This window comes from Solea solea, chromosome 19 (genome assembly GCF_958295425.1).
Source record: "Solea solea chromosome 19, fSolSol10.1, whole genome shotgun sequence".
Taxonomy (NCBI): Eukaryota; Metazoa; Chordata; class Actinopteri; order Pleuronectiformes; family Soleidae; genus Solea; species Solea solea.
Window position 1 is genome coordinate 7,379,515 of NC_081152.1, and position 20,378 is coordinate 7,399,892.

Here is a 20,378-nt window from a genome sequence, read left to right on the forward strand (position 1 = left end):
TAATAACTTTTCTTATTATTAAATAATAACTTTTCTTATTATCGTTGACAATCTTCATACATCCTTGAGTTATTTCTAAAGGATAATTCTGGAGAGTTTGGCAACATTCAGCATCTTTTGTTTTGTTTTGGCTTCTAATTTAACTGTGCGTTGTTTAAGGAAACATATTCTCGGTGACTTCCGGGGGCGGATGACATCAGCTGCGGAGTGAGTTTGCGAAAAAAAATAGAAAAGAAAAAGGCCGGTGCTGTGTTCGGTTCTTTCCCCGGTTACCGAATATGACACAATGTGTGCTGCTATAAAAGCATAGAGCCACTCCTATCAGGACTCCACTTGTATGTCTGGAGACTTGTCTCCCTGTCTGTCTGATGCTGTGCACTGAGTAAAGGGAGGAGGCTGCTGCTGCTGCTGTGACTGAGACAATCAGAGACACAGAGAGGACACAGAGACACAGAGGAGAAAGGAGAGAGGAAGGATGGCCACTCTGGTACAGACCGCAGAAATGGAGACTCTGGGCGGCCAAAGCAACACCGCGGCATCGCCCACATCCTCCGGACCCTCGCCGCATTTCAACGACAGCAAATTCTACCTGCTGGTTGTGATCGGTGAGATCATCACGGAGGATCATCTCAAATGTGCCATTGCGGACATAGAGAAAGGTACGCAGCCATGCCACTGAGTCCTCAACTTCATGTTTATCTCTACGTCAATAAACATGTTTGCTGGTGGAACTTTACGCACGATAATGCGCAGAATTGACGTTAAAATGAGTGAAGTTTGCGATTGTTCATTGTGTAAAAGTGATGTTGTCATTGACGGGACTGTAGACCAGCCCCTCCCTGTAACATCCCATCATCTGTCGCCATAGTCACATTGTGTGTGTGAGGTGTGTGTGGGGGGTGAGTGCGTGACACAGGTGCCACGTACGCACCCACTTTTAACAAACACACTGTGACTGTTCTCTTTCTCCCCAAAACAAGGCCCAATTGTTGTTCCTCACACACGTGGGTCAAATCAAGTCCTCTCATAAAACAAGACAAGCCAGTGATTCAGCAACAAATCCCCGCGTCTACAATTTCTCGTGTCCCGCATTTCCACGCAGCTGCGTTTGTTTTTCCTCGCGCGCGCACGCACGCAGCTCATTATCGAGCTTTATTTCTGGTTGCGTCAGGCTTTTGTTTCAGGAGAGCGAAGCTTCCCACGCGTGGGTCTAATGTTGTATAATAAGTATGTCAGTGTTTGTGGAGATGTGGCACAAAATGTTTCTGTTGCGATTGTAATGTTTAATATAATGATGAAGAAAAAAAAGTGTGAGAACATTTCTCCATCATCATCATCATCATCTCGCATCCAGCTCTCTCATCCATCCTACACCGGCTGGTGGGCGTGGCTCAGTCCGCACTGCGGTCCCTACGGAAAGCCACAAGAACCGATTTTCAAAGAGAGCAGGGCGTTTTTGAATAGCCGTACAGTTGCTGTGGAGGCCTGTATGTGAGGGAGAGAGAGGAGAGGAGAACATGGCGCAGTTACTGTGTGCGTGTATAATCATTGCTTTGCATATATTATACACTTTTATAAATCGAATCAGATTAAAAGAAATCCCTTTATTCAATGGTTTGCTTTTGTTTACTATTTAATTCAACTGTCGGAGTCAGAGTCCACTTTATTTTTGCTTTAAATCAACAACATCAAATGTTTACAATCGTATGTGCATTTAAAGGTGCAGTGCACAGTGAAATGCAAACGTCTTGCATTTGTTTTTCCCCAGCTTCCTTTCAGCCCATAAAAATGATCAATAAATGTCACAATAAGACACAACAATCAATACAAACTATTAAGACAACTGAAAAACCCCAACAGCATGTGGTAAAAATAAGGCATTATGAGTTAAAGGGTCCATAAAAACTGTATTCATTTAACTGCCTTTGTTCAAATTTAATTCAAAGTTTATTTTTTAACTTTACTAACTAAAGTTATTGTCACTGTCCTGGCACCAGTTTTATGACACAGTATTATCACGATTATTAAATTAATTTTAATGTCTCATATATTCCGTGTTTTGATAATGTATTATGCATGTGAGCGTATTTTCGTATTGTCTCAGTAGTAGTATAAGTGACTGGACAAAGAAATGGACGTTATTGTCGTCTCCACTTATAATCCATCATTAGTGTATAATATAGTGAAACAAGTATCAGAGATTAACACTTAATTCTCTGTTTTTATTTACTCTTGTGTGTCATCACCTAATGCTGCACAGACATTAGTCAGGCTTGTATTCTTTATGACGACGATGATGCCATCATGACTCAGCTGAGTGAAGGCCGCCAGTGTGTGTGTGTGTGTGTTGGTGGGTGGGAAGGATTGGTAAAACACAAACAGGGCTATAGAACTCCTTCTATAGTAACAAGTTTGTATTTGTTTAGATTTATTTAATGAACATGAGGTTGAGGATCAGTAAAAAGTGACACACAAGTGAGACTAAGACACATTTCCTACTTTTGTTTCCAAATTCTCTGCAATGTCGGCTCTGTGTATTGAATGGTAAATGGTTTACACTACAGCCATTCACACCCATTCACTCACACTTTCATACAGCTCATCTATGTGCATGTTCTTACCCAATGACACGGCACATCCGTCATCCGTTAAGTGTTTTGCCCAAGGACACATCAACCATCACGTCAACTAGCGAGAATCAAAACCCTCAACCTTCCAGTTGAACGACGACGAGCTCTACCATTGAGCTACCGTCGCCCCCTGTATTGGTTAACTCTCTGAAATATTAACCTGTTTAATTCCTGCGTCTTTCTTGCAGGGATTCGCTCATGGGACACCAACCTCATCGACTGCAACCTGGACCAGGAACTGAAGCTGTTTGTCTCCAGACACTCGGCTCGTTTCTCTGCAGATGTCAGAGGTAAATGGACATTTTTGCCCATTAATACTTATTTATTATAGCTTAAGTTGCATCCTTAACAAAATCTGAAAGAACTCTTTTTTATATTTAATGATGGGAGAACTGTGCGGATAATTACCTCGTTAGCTTGTTTTTTAGGTGTTTGTCTAATTTGTTTGTTTGTTTCTGAGCAGCATCACTAAAAATATAATAGCTGAATTTTGATGAAGGTTTTTAGGTATGTAGGTTATGGCCTAAGGAAGAAATTATTGGATTTTGGTAGTGATGAGGACATTGTTAACTTTGCAAGATAGGAAAGTGTATTAAAACTAAGCAGCCATGGGAGAGGTTTGCTCTCTCTGGGTGCTTTCTCTAGTTTATTTATAATATATCAACTGAACGATTTAGCAGCCAAAAGTACATACATTTTAAGTAACAGTTCTAATGATGTGAATAGTGCAGCAGAGACTTTGTTGTGGTTGATTAAGGTCATTTTAAATACTTCCAATAGTGACATATCTGTGTCATCTTGAAAACATCATTTTGCAGTGTAGTGTGACCATTTTCATGTCTTTTTATTTAAATGTTTAGTAAATATTGTAGATATTAGCAGGGATGGGACGATATTTCTTTTTTGTGTCAATATCACAAATGATATTAGTCCGAATACGGTCATTTTAGACCATTTATGACCTATGAAGCTGTCAACAACACATTTGTGCTGAGTCATTTCAAGACACAATTCTCCAACTGTGTAACAAATACTGTTCTCCCAAAAAAGAAGAAACAAACAGCCCAAACATGACTCAGCTCCAATGCTTTTGCTGATGTTTATTTACATTTTTTACAATCTGGATTCTGTAGGATTTTACATCTGTCCGATAACCGATTTTGACCAGTATCGCACCAATACCGATACTGACCAATACTGATTCCCATCCCCCAAGTTAGTAACTGTCAGAAGGTTATTTATTTGCATTAAAGTAGTGGAGTGGCACGTTTGAGGTTATCTTATCACCGTCAGCTATAACTTCTCCTGCAGTAGACAAAAGCGGAGGAGTTTCTTTTATCGCCTCTCCTTGGAAACGTACTCTCAGCATTTTGATGCATGGTGCATTTATAGCTGCAGTGTTTGCAAGTTATGGGAGTGGCTCCATGAAGATGAAAACAGATCCAGCAGGGTCAGGACATGTGGTTTTGTCAGTGGACAGTACGGCCTTGGCGGTCAGCAGCAGTTCAAGCTTCTGCTTGGCTTCGCTTCACACTGAGGCACAAATCCATTGTGAACAATAAAGAGAAGCAACATAACGTCACTGGTTTCGTCGACGATAGCTGCCGACGAAGATTGTCAAATCTCAGAATGGATGCAATACACTTGTTGTGGGAACAGTGTTTTACCCATGATAGAACCAAAATGGATTCCAGACCCTCACACCCTTTCATCCCAGTTTGTTCATGCCATTTTCTCCCATCCTCCATTCTTCTTCCTCCTTTTCTCTCTCTCTCTCTCTCTCTCTCTCTCTCTTGTGTGCTGTTGCATTGCAACCCAGGATAAGATGCACATGTGATTTGGGAGTAATTAGCATTGTCGAGTCCCCAGTGGAAAGTGTCAGTCCATGAAAATAAAGAAGGGAGAACACAGAGGATTGAGCAAGAGAGGGTGCGAGGGGGACTGTGGAAATAAAAGAGGACAATGTTAAAGGCAAACAAGGGGATGAGGGAGGGATGGGTACATAGAGTAGGTTAAGATGGAGGTGGAGAGAGATGTAAGGGGTAAGAAAGAGCTGCATCATTGAGTTTAAATAAATGCATGATTTTAGCATTAAAAAGAAAAGTCAATGTTTGATGGTAGTAAAACTAATTTCTCACGTTTTTCATCTTCTATATTTTTATATTCTTAGATGTCAGTGTCTCCCTCTGCATTTTGAAAGGTTCCCCGGAAAATGTCAATGTTTTCTTTGACGTTGACGGGGCTTTTATGTTTTAGAAAGGGCAGTTACCCTGGATCGAGTCAGAGTTGTTTTACTACTGCAAAGCAAACGTCCCGTCGTACCCTGTCCCTGAAACAGTATATGCTTCCTTTAACCTGCCAGTGAGATAAAAAGATCAATGTAATGTATGGAAAAGTGTGATGCATTGTGCTGGTCATGTGCTGAAATAACTGTTGTTAAGCTATGAAGCTGCGTATATTTACGAGAAAGATGTACGGATAGCCCATTGTATTTTCAGTCAATCAGCACGTGTAATTAGCATTACCATAATTGCGCGATGTGTGGTTATTACGGTCATTTCACTCGCGCCGTTGCAGGAAGGCGACGAATCGGCGTGTTTGTCACCAGAGAGAAGAGAGTTGAAAAAAACCCCTGCACATAGTTTCATATGTTTTCCACATGTTTTGGCCTGTTTTTGGACAGTGAGACAAAGACTCAACCAAATGTTTAATTACGTGTTCTACTGTTCAAATTTCAAATTTAACACAATAGCAAAATCTGGTGTTCATGTACAACTGCGGTGTTTTTTCTAAATAAAACTTTTTGTTTTTCTTCATTATAAATTGTTAATACACTCTTTTAACATGCAGTCAATTGTAAATAACTGCCAGATATTGAAACTTATTCTGGACTTTCTGACCATTTTATGGTTAAAATAAGACATTTTAAGGCTTAAGTGTTAAAGGGTTGATTCTTAGTTCTGAACAAAGCTTGAATCAAACAATAACAAACAGATCAGCAGGTGGCTCTATGGTGGTGGCAGCAGCACTGAAGGCTAAATAAAATGATCCGTCTGCTTAATGATGATGATGATGATGATGATATGTCGGCCATTATGTTACTGCAGAGGAAGCCTGGACCTCACAGTCAGGAGCGGAGCAAAAAGGGGGCAAGATAGGAAAACTGCAGTGTGTGTCCCTGATGGACATAGGATACATCTGATTATGTATGGATTTCCCAGCACTCGACTATCAGTGCCAACAGCACTGAAGCCTGAAACACGACTGGAGACTTAAAAGGCCATTTACTGGCCTGCAAAAGCATTCAAGACTCTTGATTATGAGGGCTGTTGAAGACAACAGTGCACTGTCGATCAATACGTTGTATTTACCTTTGCGCATACATTTGTCTGAGCTAATTTTGTCATCAAAATGCTCTCAACAGTTTTCACTACAATTGCCTTGTTCTGTGTCGATCGAAAGGTCAATCAGCAGATAATAAATCAGCCGATTGTTTGATTAGTCATGTGTCATTCAAGTTGCATTTGCATTGAAATTGGGAAAGCATCATTTGTGTAGTGATTATTGTTATTTTTCCTCTGCCATGTTGTCATTGGATTTGACAGGCTATTTCCTAATGAGTTTAAAGCCCAATGTTATCGATACTGTGACACACGTGATTGACTGATCTGTGAGTGAGCAGGCTTAATGCTGCCGCACTGCCAATCAGTCTGTACACACACAGTACATCATATATTATTCTTGTTCCCTTTAAATACAGTGGTGTGGAAAATACGGGGACAAGTGACATTGAAAACCATGCTGGGGGGGGGGGGGGGGGATCTCATCTCCACCGCTGGAAGTCACTGGGGTCAATTATCTTGTTGTGGTGGAAAAGGAAATGACAGGAAGGAGAAAGGTGCTGACACATGCAAGGAATCCTCCCGAGGAGATAAAGTGTAATCCATAATCCTGTGTAAGGGATTGAATTGTGTTCAAAAGACGGGAGGCACTGGATTTTTTATTTTTTTTTTTATTCCACTGATCTATATTTGGTGCGGTGCCATCCACATTGATGTCCCCATGTCTGGCTCAGTCTATGGCATGCAGGCTACACCAGTTTTGCACTGTAATTCAGCCAGAAGGAGAATGCTCAGTGGCGCATGTCGCATTATCTTGTCTCCCGCTGAGACGGAGCTGCGCCGGGCGTTAAGGTTTTTTTTACATCGATCAAGGTAATTGCTGGGGGTCAAGCGAGCTCCAGTGCACAATCTGTCATTTTTTTTGACAGGTTAGCCTGGACACGCGGCAATTCGATGGTAATGGTTTGCGGTGGCATGTCCTTGTGCTTCACCAAACCTTAGTGTGAGAGTGTGGCTGTAGACAGGCCAGGAAGCAGGGCGTCACCCACAGAGCAACACAAAGAAAGCGCTTCTCTACTGTATATTACAATATTTGTTTCAGGTTTATGTATGTAAGACAGTAGCAGGATGAAGGAAAGACATTGATAAATGATTGTTCTCTAATTTCACAGACCAGGGAGAAGTGATTTCTCAGTCTCTTGTTCTTCGAGGAGCTTTGTTTATCAAACTGCTGCCCCTCAAGAACAAAGCTCTGAGAAGATGCTTTCTACTATCGTCAAATGTACTTTTTGTTAATAATTCTGCTATTGGAGCAGTATATGAATCTAATAAAAGGCACATCACAAAGGGAGTAGGCGTTCCCAAAGACTATTACAGTATATATATATAGAGGGGGATTCTCTATATTAACAATGAATGAAAAGGTTTTTCCATATGGATTGACAGCCCTTTGCGAGGAAGCAGCTGGTTCATCGGCTCCATGATGAGAATCTGCTATATGAAATATGTATGGAGGAATCCGCCCGGGGGATGAGGCACTCTCTCCTTTTTTAATAGTGCTTCTGAATTTAAGGGTCATAATGCGACACCTCGCCGCCCTCTGAAGCTCACAAGGAATACATGCATATATATTGTCAGTCCAAATTGCAGCATTCCAGTGGCAGCACGTTCTTTGTTTTTAATGGAGGATATTGATCCACATTAGTAAAATAAAACAGGGGATTTAGTATGGAAAAAAAACTGGAATTGATGTGAAGAAAATGATTGGATTTTGGGGCTGAGGTGTGCAGAGTTAGTTTGTGTTCATCTCATTTCGTTAACCTGACGTTAACCCCCTAAATGCACAGAAGCAAAAAGGAAAAATCAATAAAATCAAAGTCATTATCATGGTCAGTCATCATGATTGATTGCTCCGTCTTATGAGGGAGAACATTTTTGTCCTCATCATAGAGAGACCAAACTCTAATTGGGTTCACATTATTAGGACCTGGGCCATGAATGGCAGGGGCCGAAACGGCTCCTGGCATGAATATGTGTGAGGAACCTTTGGTTATCTTTCAGATTATTATTATATCTGTGGTTTTGCGGTCATTTTTGAGGGGCTTAATGTGCATAAAAACACTTGTCTGTCGAAAATGTGATATTGGCATAGTTCCTGGACCTGTGTATCGCTCAAGAATTCTATAGCACCACTTAAGGTGTAAACAGAGGCCAAATTGACTTTCACCAAATTAAATGATATAGACCAAGACGGACAAAATAATCGACCGTAACTATGGCCTCAACTCAACAGGATGTCGGCCATTTTGAATGTTGGTGTACAAGACGAGAGCGAACTTGTCCGAGCGGGTTTTGTCGTTGACTTAAAAAAACACGTTGGCTACGGCAACCATTAGCGTTTTAGTGAATTTCGACCATTCGCCACGAATTAAGAAGTGCCCCGACTTGCATAGAGGACAGGACACTTGCTTGGGGGACACTGAGGACGTGAGGGCCCTATCATGACTGCCTGCAGTCTTTGTATTGTTATTGCAACTTAGATAATCATTGAAACATTAACCCCCCCCCCCCCCCAAAAAAAAAAGAAAACTTTAAGAATTGTCCTGTGCCAGTTTTCCATCTTCTCACATATTTGTACTATTATTATTATTATTTTTGTGTTTTGGACTGATCACACATGTGTTACCATCTGTAACAAGTCTATCATTATTCACACATTTGTATTGATATAATAGGATAATATTAACAAAATAACAATGAACACTAGTTAAAGAGGTATAGATATTGCCTTCATCAATAGCCCGGGGAAGAGCTTGTTGTCCTCGAGACGTCAGTGGCAATAAATATCCTTTGAATTGGAGCTCCAAGATGTGCTGATTCTTTCCGTCTGTTTACTGTTATGAATATTGTTTGATTGATGATGTCATGTCATTTTTCCTGTTTTGTTTTTTTTACTTGTTGACCACAAACTGAGCAGAATGCAAATGTTGCCCCATGTTTTCTTAACATTCCTAACACATGACAATGCTTGTCATCGTTGTCTTTGAAGTGCTTTCCCCCGATGGGCTAAAAAAGTCAATTAATGTTGGTGTCACGTCTGTTGATGAATGATGACTGTTTCACGTTTGTCCTACAAAAAGTTATTAAGGAAAAATAATACTGCAATTTAATTACAAATGCAATTTTGTCACTTAGAATACATCGGAGATTATGTTCTATCACAAGAGCGGGAACATCTTTTGATACCAAGCAGCGGGATTCAGCGTAGATGGGATGTTAAATCTCTAGAGATTTAACATCCATCTTAGAGCTCTGTTCTGCAGAGACCATTAACATTTACACAGCCATGTTAGTTCATATGTTTTTTTGAGCCCATGTAACAAAGAGGTTATATAATATAGTATAGTTTATATATATATTTTTTTATATTAAATGATATTAATTTTTCTCAATGCTGTGCGTAACATTTCTCTAATCCCCAAGATGATGTTGATGATTTTATTAAATCAGAAACCAAAGTAAAGCAGCAATAAGATACAGGAAAAATAACAGAAAATACACATTTAGCGATTATGAAAATAGCCTATTCATTTGTTGTATTCATTAATTAAGTATTAATCCCTTTTAGTTTAAATCAGCAAATTATATTTATTATATTTTACGTGTGGGGCTGGGGAAGGAGATAGTTTGATATTGTTACAAGAAACATAGAAGCATGAGCTTCTATGCTAGAATTGTATGACTGTGAGTTTTTTAATTATTTGTAAATGTTTTCTGTTTTATTGCAGGACAGAGAATTCTTCACCACAAAAGTAATGTCCTGGAAACGGTGGTACTTATAAACCCGTCAGATGAAGCAGTCAGCACTGAGGTAAAATGGGCCCTAACGCATTCATCATACTGTTCAGTACTGATTTACTCTTTTCCTCCCCATCTTCTGTTAATGGGGGTTGATTCACAAAACATTCAAATAGCATAGATTCAAAAGAAAATACTGCCTGGAAATGAAAAATTACTCAGGCTTGACTGTTTGTCTAATTATCCACTATTAGTATGGACTACTGTGTGCTACTGCTGCTGCTGTTGCTGCTGCTGCTGCCGTCGTCGGAAAATAGGAGCAATTAGAAGCTCAAGGGACAAAACTGATTTCTCATTTACAACAAGAAAAGCAATCGCAGCATTTTGTTAGTACAACATTTTAATGGGAAGGGAAACATATTGGGGTCGGAAGCATAGATGGCACAAGATTTTCTCCTGTGTCTCCGCCACGTTTTTAGCCCTGTCTGCAGTCAAATTGTGCATTAATTATATTACAGGGCACAGCAGGGTTGACCTGGACTGCTGCCCAGAACAGCTGATGATGCTGGAGTTGGAAAAAAAACAGCAACAAAGAGTGGGGGAGGCAGACAGATAGATGGATAAAATGAAACTCAGCACAGCGGACAGCAACATAATGGGTCAGCTAATTAACTAATGGCTTTGGGTAACATGATATTTCAAGTGATCACATTTTCAAGCTGAATGCTGCAGCAGAAGGGTTCAAAATATCATCTCCCTTTAAAATAGTAATGTTTTTTTTCCCTAAACTATTTGATAGCAATAGAAAGTCCCATGTTTTTCCAAGGACCATAAATGCTTTCCACATTATTTCTTTCAAATTTTGCCCAGATGCTTTCAACGCTATGATGGAAAACAACATTTTCCTTCTCTGATTTCCAGGTTCGTTTGATGATATCAGACACTGCCAAACACAAGCTGCTAGTTCTCTCAGGGCAATGCTCTGAAAAGACTGGAGAGCTGATTCTCCAGTCTGGATCCTTCTCATTCTTCAATTTCATAGACATATTCACCGACCAAGAGGTGAGAAAATGTGAGGTCTATGTTTGTCCACAAATGATCTACAACACTGTGCTTTCCAAACATGTACCTGTATAAGCTGTTGCCAAACACCTTGTGTTTCTGCTGCTTAGCTGTTTTACTGGTGAAAGTAGTATATTTTTTTGGTTTGGGCAATTCAAAAGTGCATGGTGGTTGTTATCCCAAAAATTAACTACTACTAGATCTTGATTTGTCAATAATTACATTTCTCGATAATTTTTTTTGTCATGCTTAGATTGGGGAATTGCTCAGCACCGTTCACCCAGCAAACAAAGCTCATCTTACTCTCTTCTGCCCTGAAGAAGGCGACTGGAAAAACTCCAACTTGGACAAACACAACCTGCAAGACTTCATTAATATGAAAATGAACTCCACACTCATACTTCCTGAAATGGAGGGACTCTCTGAATTCTCAGAGTATTTATCTGAATCAGTAGAGATGCCATCTCCTTTTGACATGTTAGAACCACCAACCTCAGGTGGGTTTCTCAAACTCTCCAAACCGTGCTGTTACATTTTCCCCGGCGGTCACGGTGACTCTGCTCTCTTTGCTGTGAATGGCTTTAACATGCTCATTAACGGTGGCTCAGACAGGAGGTCATGCTTTTGGAAGCTGGTGAGACACCTGGATCGGGTAGACTCCATCCTGCTGACTCACATCGGTGATGACAACCTGCCAGGCATCAACAGTATGCTGCAGAGGAAAATCGCAGAGGCTGAGGAGGAACAGTCACAGGGTTCGACAGCTAACAGTGACTGGGTGAAGAACATGATCTCTCCAGATATTGGCGTTGTGTTTGTGAACCTTCCCGAGAACTTGGATCATCCCACACCTGACTATAGAGTGCGGAGGAATGTTGAGGAGGCAGCGTGTATTCAGCAATTTGTCTCCAAGCTAAATTTGAGGATAGAGCCTTTGCAAAGGCCTGTTGGAAACGCTATAGAGCCTGTCATACTTTTTCAGAAAATGGGTGTCGGAAAGCTTGAGATGTATGTGCTTAATCCTTCAAAGAATAGCAAAGAGATGCAGCACTTCATGAAGCAGTGGACTGGTAGTGAAAAAGACACAGCTTCAATTCTGCTGCCAAATGGAAAAGAATCTCAATTCCCTGTCTCTTACTTGACATCTATTTCTTCGCTCATTGTGTGGCACCCTGCAAATCCCACAGATAAGGTTGTGCGTGTTCTCTTTCCTGGAAATGCCGTCCAGCATCACATCTTTGAAGGTTTAGAAAAGCTTAAGCACTTGGACGTCTTGAAGCAGCCAGTTGTCACTCAAAAGGCAATGTCTTCTAACGTGCCCTCAACACCAACACTAAAGCAGGCAAAGATGAAACACAGAACAGACAGTAAAGAGAGTCTGAAGTCTACCCCCAAGCCATCACCAATCAAGAGCTTCAGAAAGGATTCAAAGGAGGAAGCACCAGAAAAGGCTAACACAGATGCAGAAACAACTCATGAAAAAACACAAAAGACAGAAAAAAAGGTCCCACTGAAAAAGGCAAAGGCACCTGAGAAAGAATCCAAAGCAAAGTCGGAGATAACAGCACAAAATGAAACTCCTGAAAAGAAGAAGTCCGAAATGAAACTAAAAGCTGAAAAAGTTGTGAAGAAGGAGACCAGGATGTCTGTCGATAAGAAAAGGGAGGTTAAACGAGAAGTAGCAAAGAAGGAAGATATTCTCAAACAAGAAAGTAAAAAAGATGAAAAGGTAAAGAAAGAGGAGGCAAGGAAAGCGGTGAAAAAGGATTTCAGAAAAGACTCACCCATGAAGGAGAAAAAGGACGAAAAGAAAGAACAAAAGAGAGACATTAAAAAGCCCTCTAAAGATGTGAAAAAGGCCACTGAAGAAAAAAATCTAGCACCCAAACCAAAGCCCTTGAAAAAAGATGATGCATCAAATAAGGGAATATCATCAAAGTTAAAAGAAAAGCCAAAGGTTACAAAGAAAGAGACAAAGGTGGATAATGGCAAACTTGCAGCTAATGCCACTGCTGTTGCAGAGGATCCAGAAGTAGAACGATCTCTGATGTCCTCACCAGAGGACCTGACAAAGGACTTTGAGGAGCTCAGATCTGAAGTGTTGGTGGAGGATGAAGCAACAGTGCAACAAAATCAAGAAGAAGAGGCTGTGATGATCCACCATGAAGAAATAATACAGACCAAAGAGTCACCTGAGGCCTTAGAATCTGTAGATGAGGGTATAACCACAACAGAGGCTGAAGGTGACAGTGGAGTGACTCCAGAAGAACAGGTTGTTAAGGAAAAACTAAATCTAGAGAAATTTGAAGATGAGGGCACTGTAATGGAGGACACATCTGAGGTAGGAGATTATGAAGAGAAAGGAGAGATCAAGGAAGTTTATGAGCCACCAAAAACAGAATTAGATAAAGTTACTCCCAGTGAAGAGGAACACATTGAGAGACCTGATGAAATCAAACCAGGTGATAGTGTTGAAGACAATGTTGATGTGATCAATACAAATTTAGAGGATCAGCTCATAAGTGAAATACAAACGGAAAGACAAAATCTCTTTTTGACTGCCTCACCCAAAGTGTCTTCACCTGTTTCTCCAGCTGCATCCATTCACGATGAAATGCTCCCAGTCGGTTTTGAGAGCTCAACAGCCTCAGATGATGAGAACCGAGATGAAGCCCCTGAGGATTACACTGTCGCCTCTGGCTGCACTCAGTCCACCATTGAGATCTCCAGTGTACCTACTCCCATGGATGAGATGTTGACTCCTAGGGATGTTATGAGTGATGAAACCCCAAATTACGATACTGAATCTCCTCTGCAAGATGCAGATAGGATTGTGACCTCAGCATCTGGAGAGTTTGATAAGATGACGATTCCCCCACTTCAGGATCTGCCAGGATCAGAGCACTCTCATAGTGATGCCACAGAAGGCCATGACTACAACCACTCTGCTTCCACAATATCTACACCCTCACAATTAGAAGAAGATAGATTCTGCAAGGACTTTGCCCCTGCAGGGAAAGCTGAGCAGCATGACACAGCTCAAGAAGATGTAGACTCAGCTAGAATGAGTTTAGACTCCACAACAGCACCACTTATTCGTTCTCCCTCAGTGGACTGCAAAGATACATTTGATTCTCCATCTGATTTTGTTGCACCAATAGAATTGTCCACCACACTGGCAGGCTACACAAGAGCAACAGCAGATTCCTCCCTCAGCCCAGATGACAAAACACTGGAAGGAGCAAACTCACCTCAGTCCTCTGGTCACACACCTTACTATCAGTCACCAGTAGATGAAAAATCTGCAACTCTTCCACCAGTGTCAGACGACAAAATGCAGGGTCCAATAATTGTGGAGCTCACAAGTGATAAAGAGGACTCCTCCAACAGAGTTACACCAGAACCCAATGAACCAGAAGAGGAAAGATTCTCCCCTATAGAGAGGGAACACATACTGTTCTCTCCAGTATGTGCACCTCCAACTGAGCCCGACTCTCCAACAAAGGACAAATTACCCTTTGATGCTGACTATAAGAAAGCTGAAGAAAACAGTCATCCAGTCTTGTCCTCAGCACCAATGGCCAAACATGATTCCGACAACAATCCATTTACAGCTGTCAAAGAAGAGAGTAAAATGTCTATTTCTGAGGGTACCACATCAGACAAGTCAGGAACCCCTCTGGAAGAAGTGGTAGCAGAAGACACATTTTCACATTTAGCTTCAGCATCCACTGCCTCCCTGGCCACCAGCTCCCTGCCAGAGCCAACCACTGACTCTCCTTCCCTTCATGCTGAGGTAGGTTCTCCACATTCCACAGAAGTCGATGATTCGCTGTCTGTCTCTGTGGTTCAGACACCAACCACCTTCCAGGAGGCTGAGGGATCGCCATCCAAAGAAGATAGTCCCCGGCCCATGTCTATCTCCCCAGACATCTCACCAAAGTCAAAAAGCAGAAGACAGATGCTGGACGCAAAATCCCCAGAGCACTCTACCATGTCAATAGAGTTTGGCCAGGAATCCCCTGATCACTCCTTAGCCTTGGACTTTAGTAAGCAATCTCCAGAGCACCCATCTTTGGGAGGTAGCTCACGTGCCACAGAGAATGGTCCAACTGAGGTTGAGTACAGCCCCTCAGATGGAGTAAGACTGCCTGGAGAACCTGGCACCACAGTGGAGAAGCCTTTGCTTTTTGAAGAGAGTGATTCTGTCCATGCCACTTCTGCTACCCCATCAGATGCATCTCAGTCCACACCATCTGTTACAACCCCATGCCAAATAACAAATGCTGTGGCTGAACAGACAGAAAAATCTCCTGTCACCCCTAAAGCTTCTTCTCTCCCCCACTCTCCCCAGTCCAATGAGCCTTCCCCAGTACTAGACATTTCCCCTGATAAAGATACCAGCCCAATTTCACTCTCCATGGAATGCATGTCAAATAAAACTTACACACAGCCGAAAGATGACAAGTCACCCTCACCTCCCAAAGCTGCTTCTCCATCGTCTTCTTTTACCTTCTCAAAAGATGAGACACTTTCCCCAGCAATCGAAACAAATCCTTTTAAATCCAAGGATTCATCACATGAGGAAAAATCCCCTGTGAGCCCCAAAGTTCCTTCCCCATCATATCTACCCCTTTCCTCTGATCTGTACAGTTACAGTTCTGCCTGTGGCTCTAGGGAACCTGACACAACCAAGAAAAGCCCCACTGCTCCATCTAAGACAGATGTTGACCTTTGCTTAGTCACGTCATGTGAGTACCGTCACCCCAAGACTGAACTATCCCCATCTTTTATCAACCCTAACCCTCTGGAATATTTCATCAATGAGGAGAGTGCTCTGGAGGAGGAGAAGCTTCTGGTCAAGTCCGGAGGAGGGCCACCACCCCCGGGTGGGAAACTTCCTGTCAAGCAATGTGAGGAGACCCCACCTACATCCATCAGTGAATCTGCTCCTTCCCAGACAGATTCAGATGTTCCTCCAGGAACAGAGGAGTGCCCCTCTATTACGGCAGATGCTAACATTGACTCTGAAGATGAGTCTGAGACTTTGCCTACTGACAGAACCCTGACCTACAGGCATGCTGACCCTCCCCCAGTTTTCAGGGACTCTGCTCCATCATCAGGCCACCATGATGTCTGTATGGTGGACCCAGAGGCCCTTAAGGCTGAAGAAAATCACCACAACGCTAACACAGATGAAAAGCCCAAGAAGAAAAAACTCTCAAAAAAGACCTCCTCGCCAGCCAGGAAGAGTGGTCTATCAAAGGTCAAGGAAACAAAGGCTGACTCTCCCAAGAAGATTGTCGGAGAAGGGAAAGATGTCAAAAATGCAACAAATACCTCTGCATCCAGGGGTGTGAAAAGTGCCACATCAGGTAAGCTCAATGTACTCATTGTCATCATACATGACTTTGCTTGATATTTTTTAAGAAATGAAAGGGTATATTTTGCTCTTTTCAGGTACTGGTGGTGGAAAGGTATCAGGTGCGGCATCACTGCCCAACTGTCCTCCCATGTACATGGATTTGGTTTACATCCCTAATCACTGCAGTGCCAAGAATGTGGATGCTGAGTTCTTCAAGCGTGTGCGCTCTTCTTACTATGTGGTCAGTGGAAATGATCAGACAGCTCAGGAGCCCAGTAGAGCTGTCCTTGATGCTCTGCTGGAAGGAAAGGCCCAGTGGGGAAACAACAATCAGGTAGGCTCCAAGCATTCATAGGACAGTTATACAGTCATTTGACTACAAATGTATGCAGAGTTCTATAGATTTGGCATCTTTGTCCAACAGGGTTACTTGTTTTGATTGACAGAGAGAGTGAATTTAGAATCTTGAAAGAACTTCAGTAGTACTGTATATCAATTATCAAGTAGAACCTAAGGGTGAGTAAACTGAGAAAGATACTGTATTGTGAGGTTAACAGGGGAAATAACAGGTTCTAGGCTGTCATAAGTTAAACTGATCAAACTTCAGAAGTAACTTTTACCATTTCTACTGCATTTCTCTGTTAAACATGCTGACATATGTTAGTCTGATCTTGTTTCTTAACAAAAATATGTATTACTGTAATGCAATTTAACATAATGTGGTTGAAAGGACAACTCAGACAAACCTCCTTCCTCTCCAATGGCAGGTCACTTTGATTCCAACCCATGACACTGACGTGTTGAGGGAGTGGTACCAAGAGACGCACGACAAGCAGCAGGAGCTGAACATCATGGTCTTAGCCAGCAGCAGCACAGTTGTCATGCAGGACGAGTCCTTCCCAGCTTGTAAGATTGAGATGTGAGCTGGTACTGCAGGGGAGATCTGCGGATCAGGAGGCCTTGTGACTGATGATGGGATTGGTCATTATTTGTAGAGGGGAAACAAATCTATGTAGCATCAAACCTAAGCAGACAAGCAACAAATACAGTAAATTATACTTCTTGTGAACTAAACCTTGAAACAAATATCTGAAATGAGGATTAATGATAAAACAAATTTGCTTTCAGGGGTTCCAATGAAAGAACAATTGGTTAATGTATAATGAATGTGTTGATTATAATAATGAATTGGAGGACATTACAAAAAGAACCCCAACAGCCTAGCAATTACTGTCTAATTAAAAAAAAAACCTCACTCAAGTAATGATGATGTTAGTGTAATGAGATTGTTATGTTAGAGCTTTTCATCAAGTCAGTGCCGTCAAGGAACAAAACATCCCTGCACATGATATAATCTTGAATAATGGCGTCCACAACCAAAGGATAAACCAGTATGTTTTCTGTTATTGCCTTATAGAGGGTCAAAGGTGAATGCACAAGATCAGGTGTGACTGGTCGGAGAGTGGGTAAAGTCTAAATACTGTACGTAAAAGGACTGTTATATGGATATGGTTGAATGTTGGCTAATATTAACTGACGATTAATCTGATCGGCATTAATATGGCGTCTGACTTCATATTCATCACATGTGAGACTGAGTGCCCCTCCCATCGTGAAAATGATTTTTAATTCACTGGGTTGTATTTGATTTAAGTGGACTTTTTGTCTGGGTTAAGTTTTTGATATTAATATATCAATAGTTATTTATTTATTAATTTATTTATTTATTTATTGTGTTACATTTAAATTATTGTGCATTCTGTCCATGTGGTCTTTCATGCTGTGCAACACAAAGTTGCCTCTGAATGCCCTTGGCTCTGTCACATCTGTTAACCTGTGGACCCTTTTTTTCCTAAATGTTAAAATTTTTAGATGACTGTCTTCTATTTCAGATTGCCTGTTTTATTTTCAGATTAATTTATTTTGAAAGGAGAGAATCAAAACGTATTTGTGGTTTCCAGTTTTTATGTAATCATTGAACTATGGGCGGGGTTAGTCTTTTTCCCTATTTACGACTGGTAAAGCAGGATATTTTCATAAACCTTAAAATGTCTTGTTTTTCTAACGCGTTGTATTATAATTATAAATAGCTTTTTGGCTGTTGGAATGGTCGAAAGATGTGCATGGGGTATGATACGTTAGGATTTCTGCCTTTTCTTCTTTTAATGGGGGATTTTTTTTCCTCAGACTTGCATTAAGAACAACAGGGCTATATAGGCTAGATAGATAAATACATGTGAGGAACATTTTATGATTTCTGCAAGTTCTGCCATGATGTTGTGAAGTACGGTCACAAAGGCAGTTGCCTGGGGAATTGTATCACTGTAAACCATGGTTCTAGGTGCAGCACAGTGTGGATTGATCAGGTCAGTGTGAGCATTAAAGGGAGGACAAAACCTTCCTGTGACATGGAGAGTTTCTCCTTGGTAGCCAGGATGAAAGGGAAACAGCTTCCAGTCAAGGCAAATCGATGAGAGGGGCGGCACATGGAGATGTGAGAGTGAGTGACGTGTGGCTTAGATGAAAGTTTGTATAAAAACAAAAACGAGACACTTTAAACACAAACATGACACATACCAAAACCAACAAGTATAGAGCAACGTTGACGGGTCATTTAACAAATCGACACACAAGTGGTAACAGGCGTTTAGCACTCTGGATTATTAAAACAACCCACCAAACTCACCAGATATGTCTGATATAGCGTTCGGTGTTCATAGAAATAGCACTCCTGGCAACACCACTCTGTCTATCAACAACAAAACCTACACAACTCTGAAGTGACTTCTCACAAACTGACATTTCTCTTTTCTCTATCTTCTTTCGCTTCTCTTCCTCTATTCCTCTCTCCGTCTATTTATCTCTGCCTTTTTCTCCCTATCTTTCTCTGGAGAACTTTAATAACGTCTGTCTGCAGCTGTGTGTGGTATATTTGTCTCGTGATCATGCACCCTCTCCGCCCCTTCTCCCCCAAAACTCATATATACCCAATAGCAATTAGTTTAAAGTGAGTGTCCCTTAGAGCTTTCTGATATTTGTGTGCAATATTCCCTCAACTCATATGGCAAACCTGATGTAAGAGGAACTACTGAAGAACAAACACGCAAAAACAACCACAATAAAATCTGAAACGAACACACTTCTGCGTCTGTCATCTCTTGGAGTCCAGTTGTGTTGTATTTTAAAGACGGTGTGTTCTCATATGTATGTTCACTGGTTTAAAGCATGTAAATGTAATAAGGCAATGGAGTGATATACTGTTTCCATTTTTTCACACCACTCGTGGGGCTGAATATGTTTAATAGACTCTGTTCACTTTGTATTCTCACTTCAATCTAGTCGATTACTGTGAACTAGGGGATACAGTACAAGCATGAAATAACCTGTGCTTGTGCTGCAAGCTACAAACCAGCTCCTCTATTATAATGAGAGAGAACTGAGCCGTGTTAATGTCTTGTGCTGTCATGGCCTCCAGTGATTGGCTGTAAGTGATAAAGAGGCTCAGGAATGAGTCATTTATTTAATCTCCTTGTTCACAACTTCCCACCGTGTTGTATATTTACATACAGTGATAACATGTCGACAGAGACAATGAAAAGTACTACGTTCTTTTTTGGAGTAATTCACGGACTTAATTTGCCTCCTGCATCTCATCCCAGCTATTTAAAAGTATCCTGGGCAGCTACAACTCATCGACTGTGGGATAGCTCTATAATAAGAATATTGTCGTAATGCGTAACATGCATGCCCTTTGTTGTGGGTTCCAAGATAAAAAACATGTGCAACAGTATAATATATAATGGCTGCAGTTGGCACTCGCTTGAAACCAGGACTGTGAAGCATCAGCGCTGAAACTTTGCCATGGCCTCTAATGCAAAGGAGAAATGTATTTTAAAAAACAGTCTAAATGGTAAACAATAAAAGCCAACTGAGTAGAATATATGCAGCTCATAACAAGTTAAATGGTTTAATATGATACCTAGAATATGAAATATGCCAGACAGATATGAGCACAAATAATAATTTAGAACATATTTAGCTCCCCAGAGCAGATGCCCCAAGATAAGATGACATGGCTCCACATTTCAATATCCTTTTGTTGTACAGTGGGAGACCACAAGTACATACGTTTGATGTCTCTCAGCATGTGGACACTCAGCTGGTGAACCAGACTCTGAGAGC

General features: G+C 41.3%; 1 protein-coding gene across 1 annotated transcript; it reads left to right on the forward strand.

Annotated features, from left to right (window-relative positions):
• The first annotated feature begins 204 nt into the window (after positions 1 to 204).
• Positions 205 to 19,335, forward strand: map1b (microtubule-associated protein 1B). The gene is made up of 7 exons (XM_058617297.1): positions 205 to 659; positions 2,819 to 2,920; positions 9,760 to 9,842; positions 10,691 to 10,831; positions 11,085 to 16,206; positions 16,292 to 16,530; positions 16,964 to 19,335. The coding sequence occupies exons 1-7, from the start codon at positions 476 to 478 to the stop codon at positions 17,117 to 17,119; spliced, it is 6,027 nt and encodes a 2,008-aa protein (XP_058473280.1). The 5' UTR covers positions 205 to 475; the 3' UTR covers positions 17,120 to 19,335.
• The last annotated feature ends 1,043 nt before the right edge of the window (positions 19,336 to 20,378 follow it).

Bases quoted from the DNA above. Each gene is read 5' to 3' on its own strand.
- map1b (XM_058617297.1), top strand. From the start codon at position 476: ATGGCCACTCTGGTACAGACCGCAGAAATGGAGACTCTGGGCGGCCAA. The intron at 10,832-11,084 runs GTGAGAAAATGT...TGTCATGCTTAG, and splicing joins ACATATTCACCGACCAAGAG to ATTGGGGAATTGCTCAGCAC. The intron at 16,531-16,963 runs GTAGGCTCCAAG...CTCCAATGGCAG, and splicing joins AGTGGGGAAACAACAATCAG to GTCACTTTGATTCCAACCCA.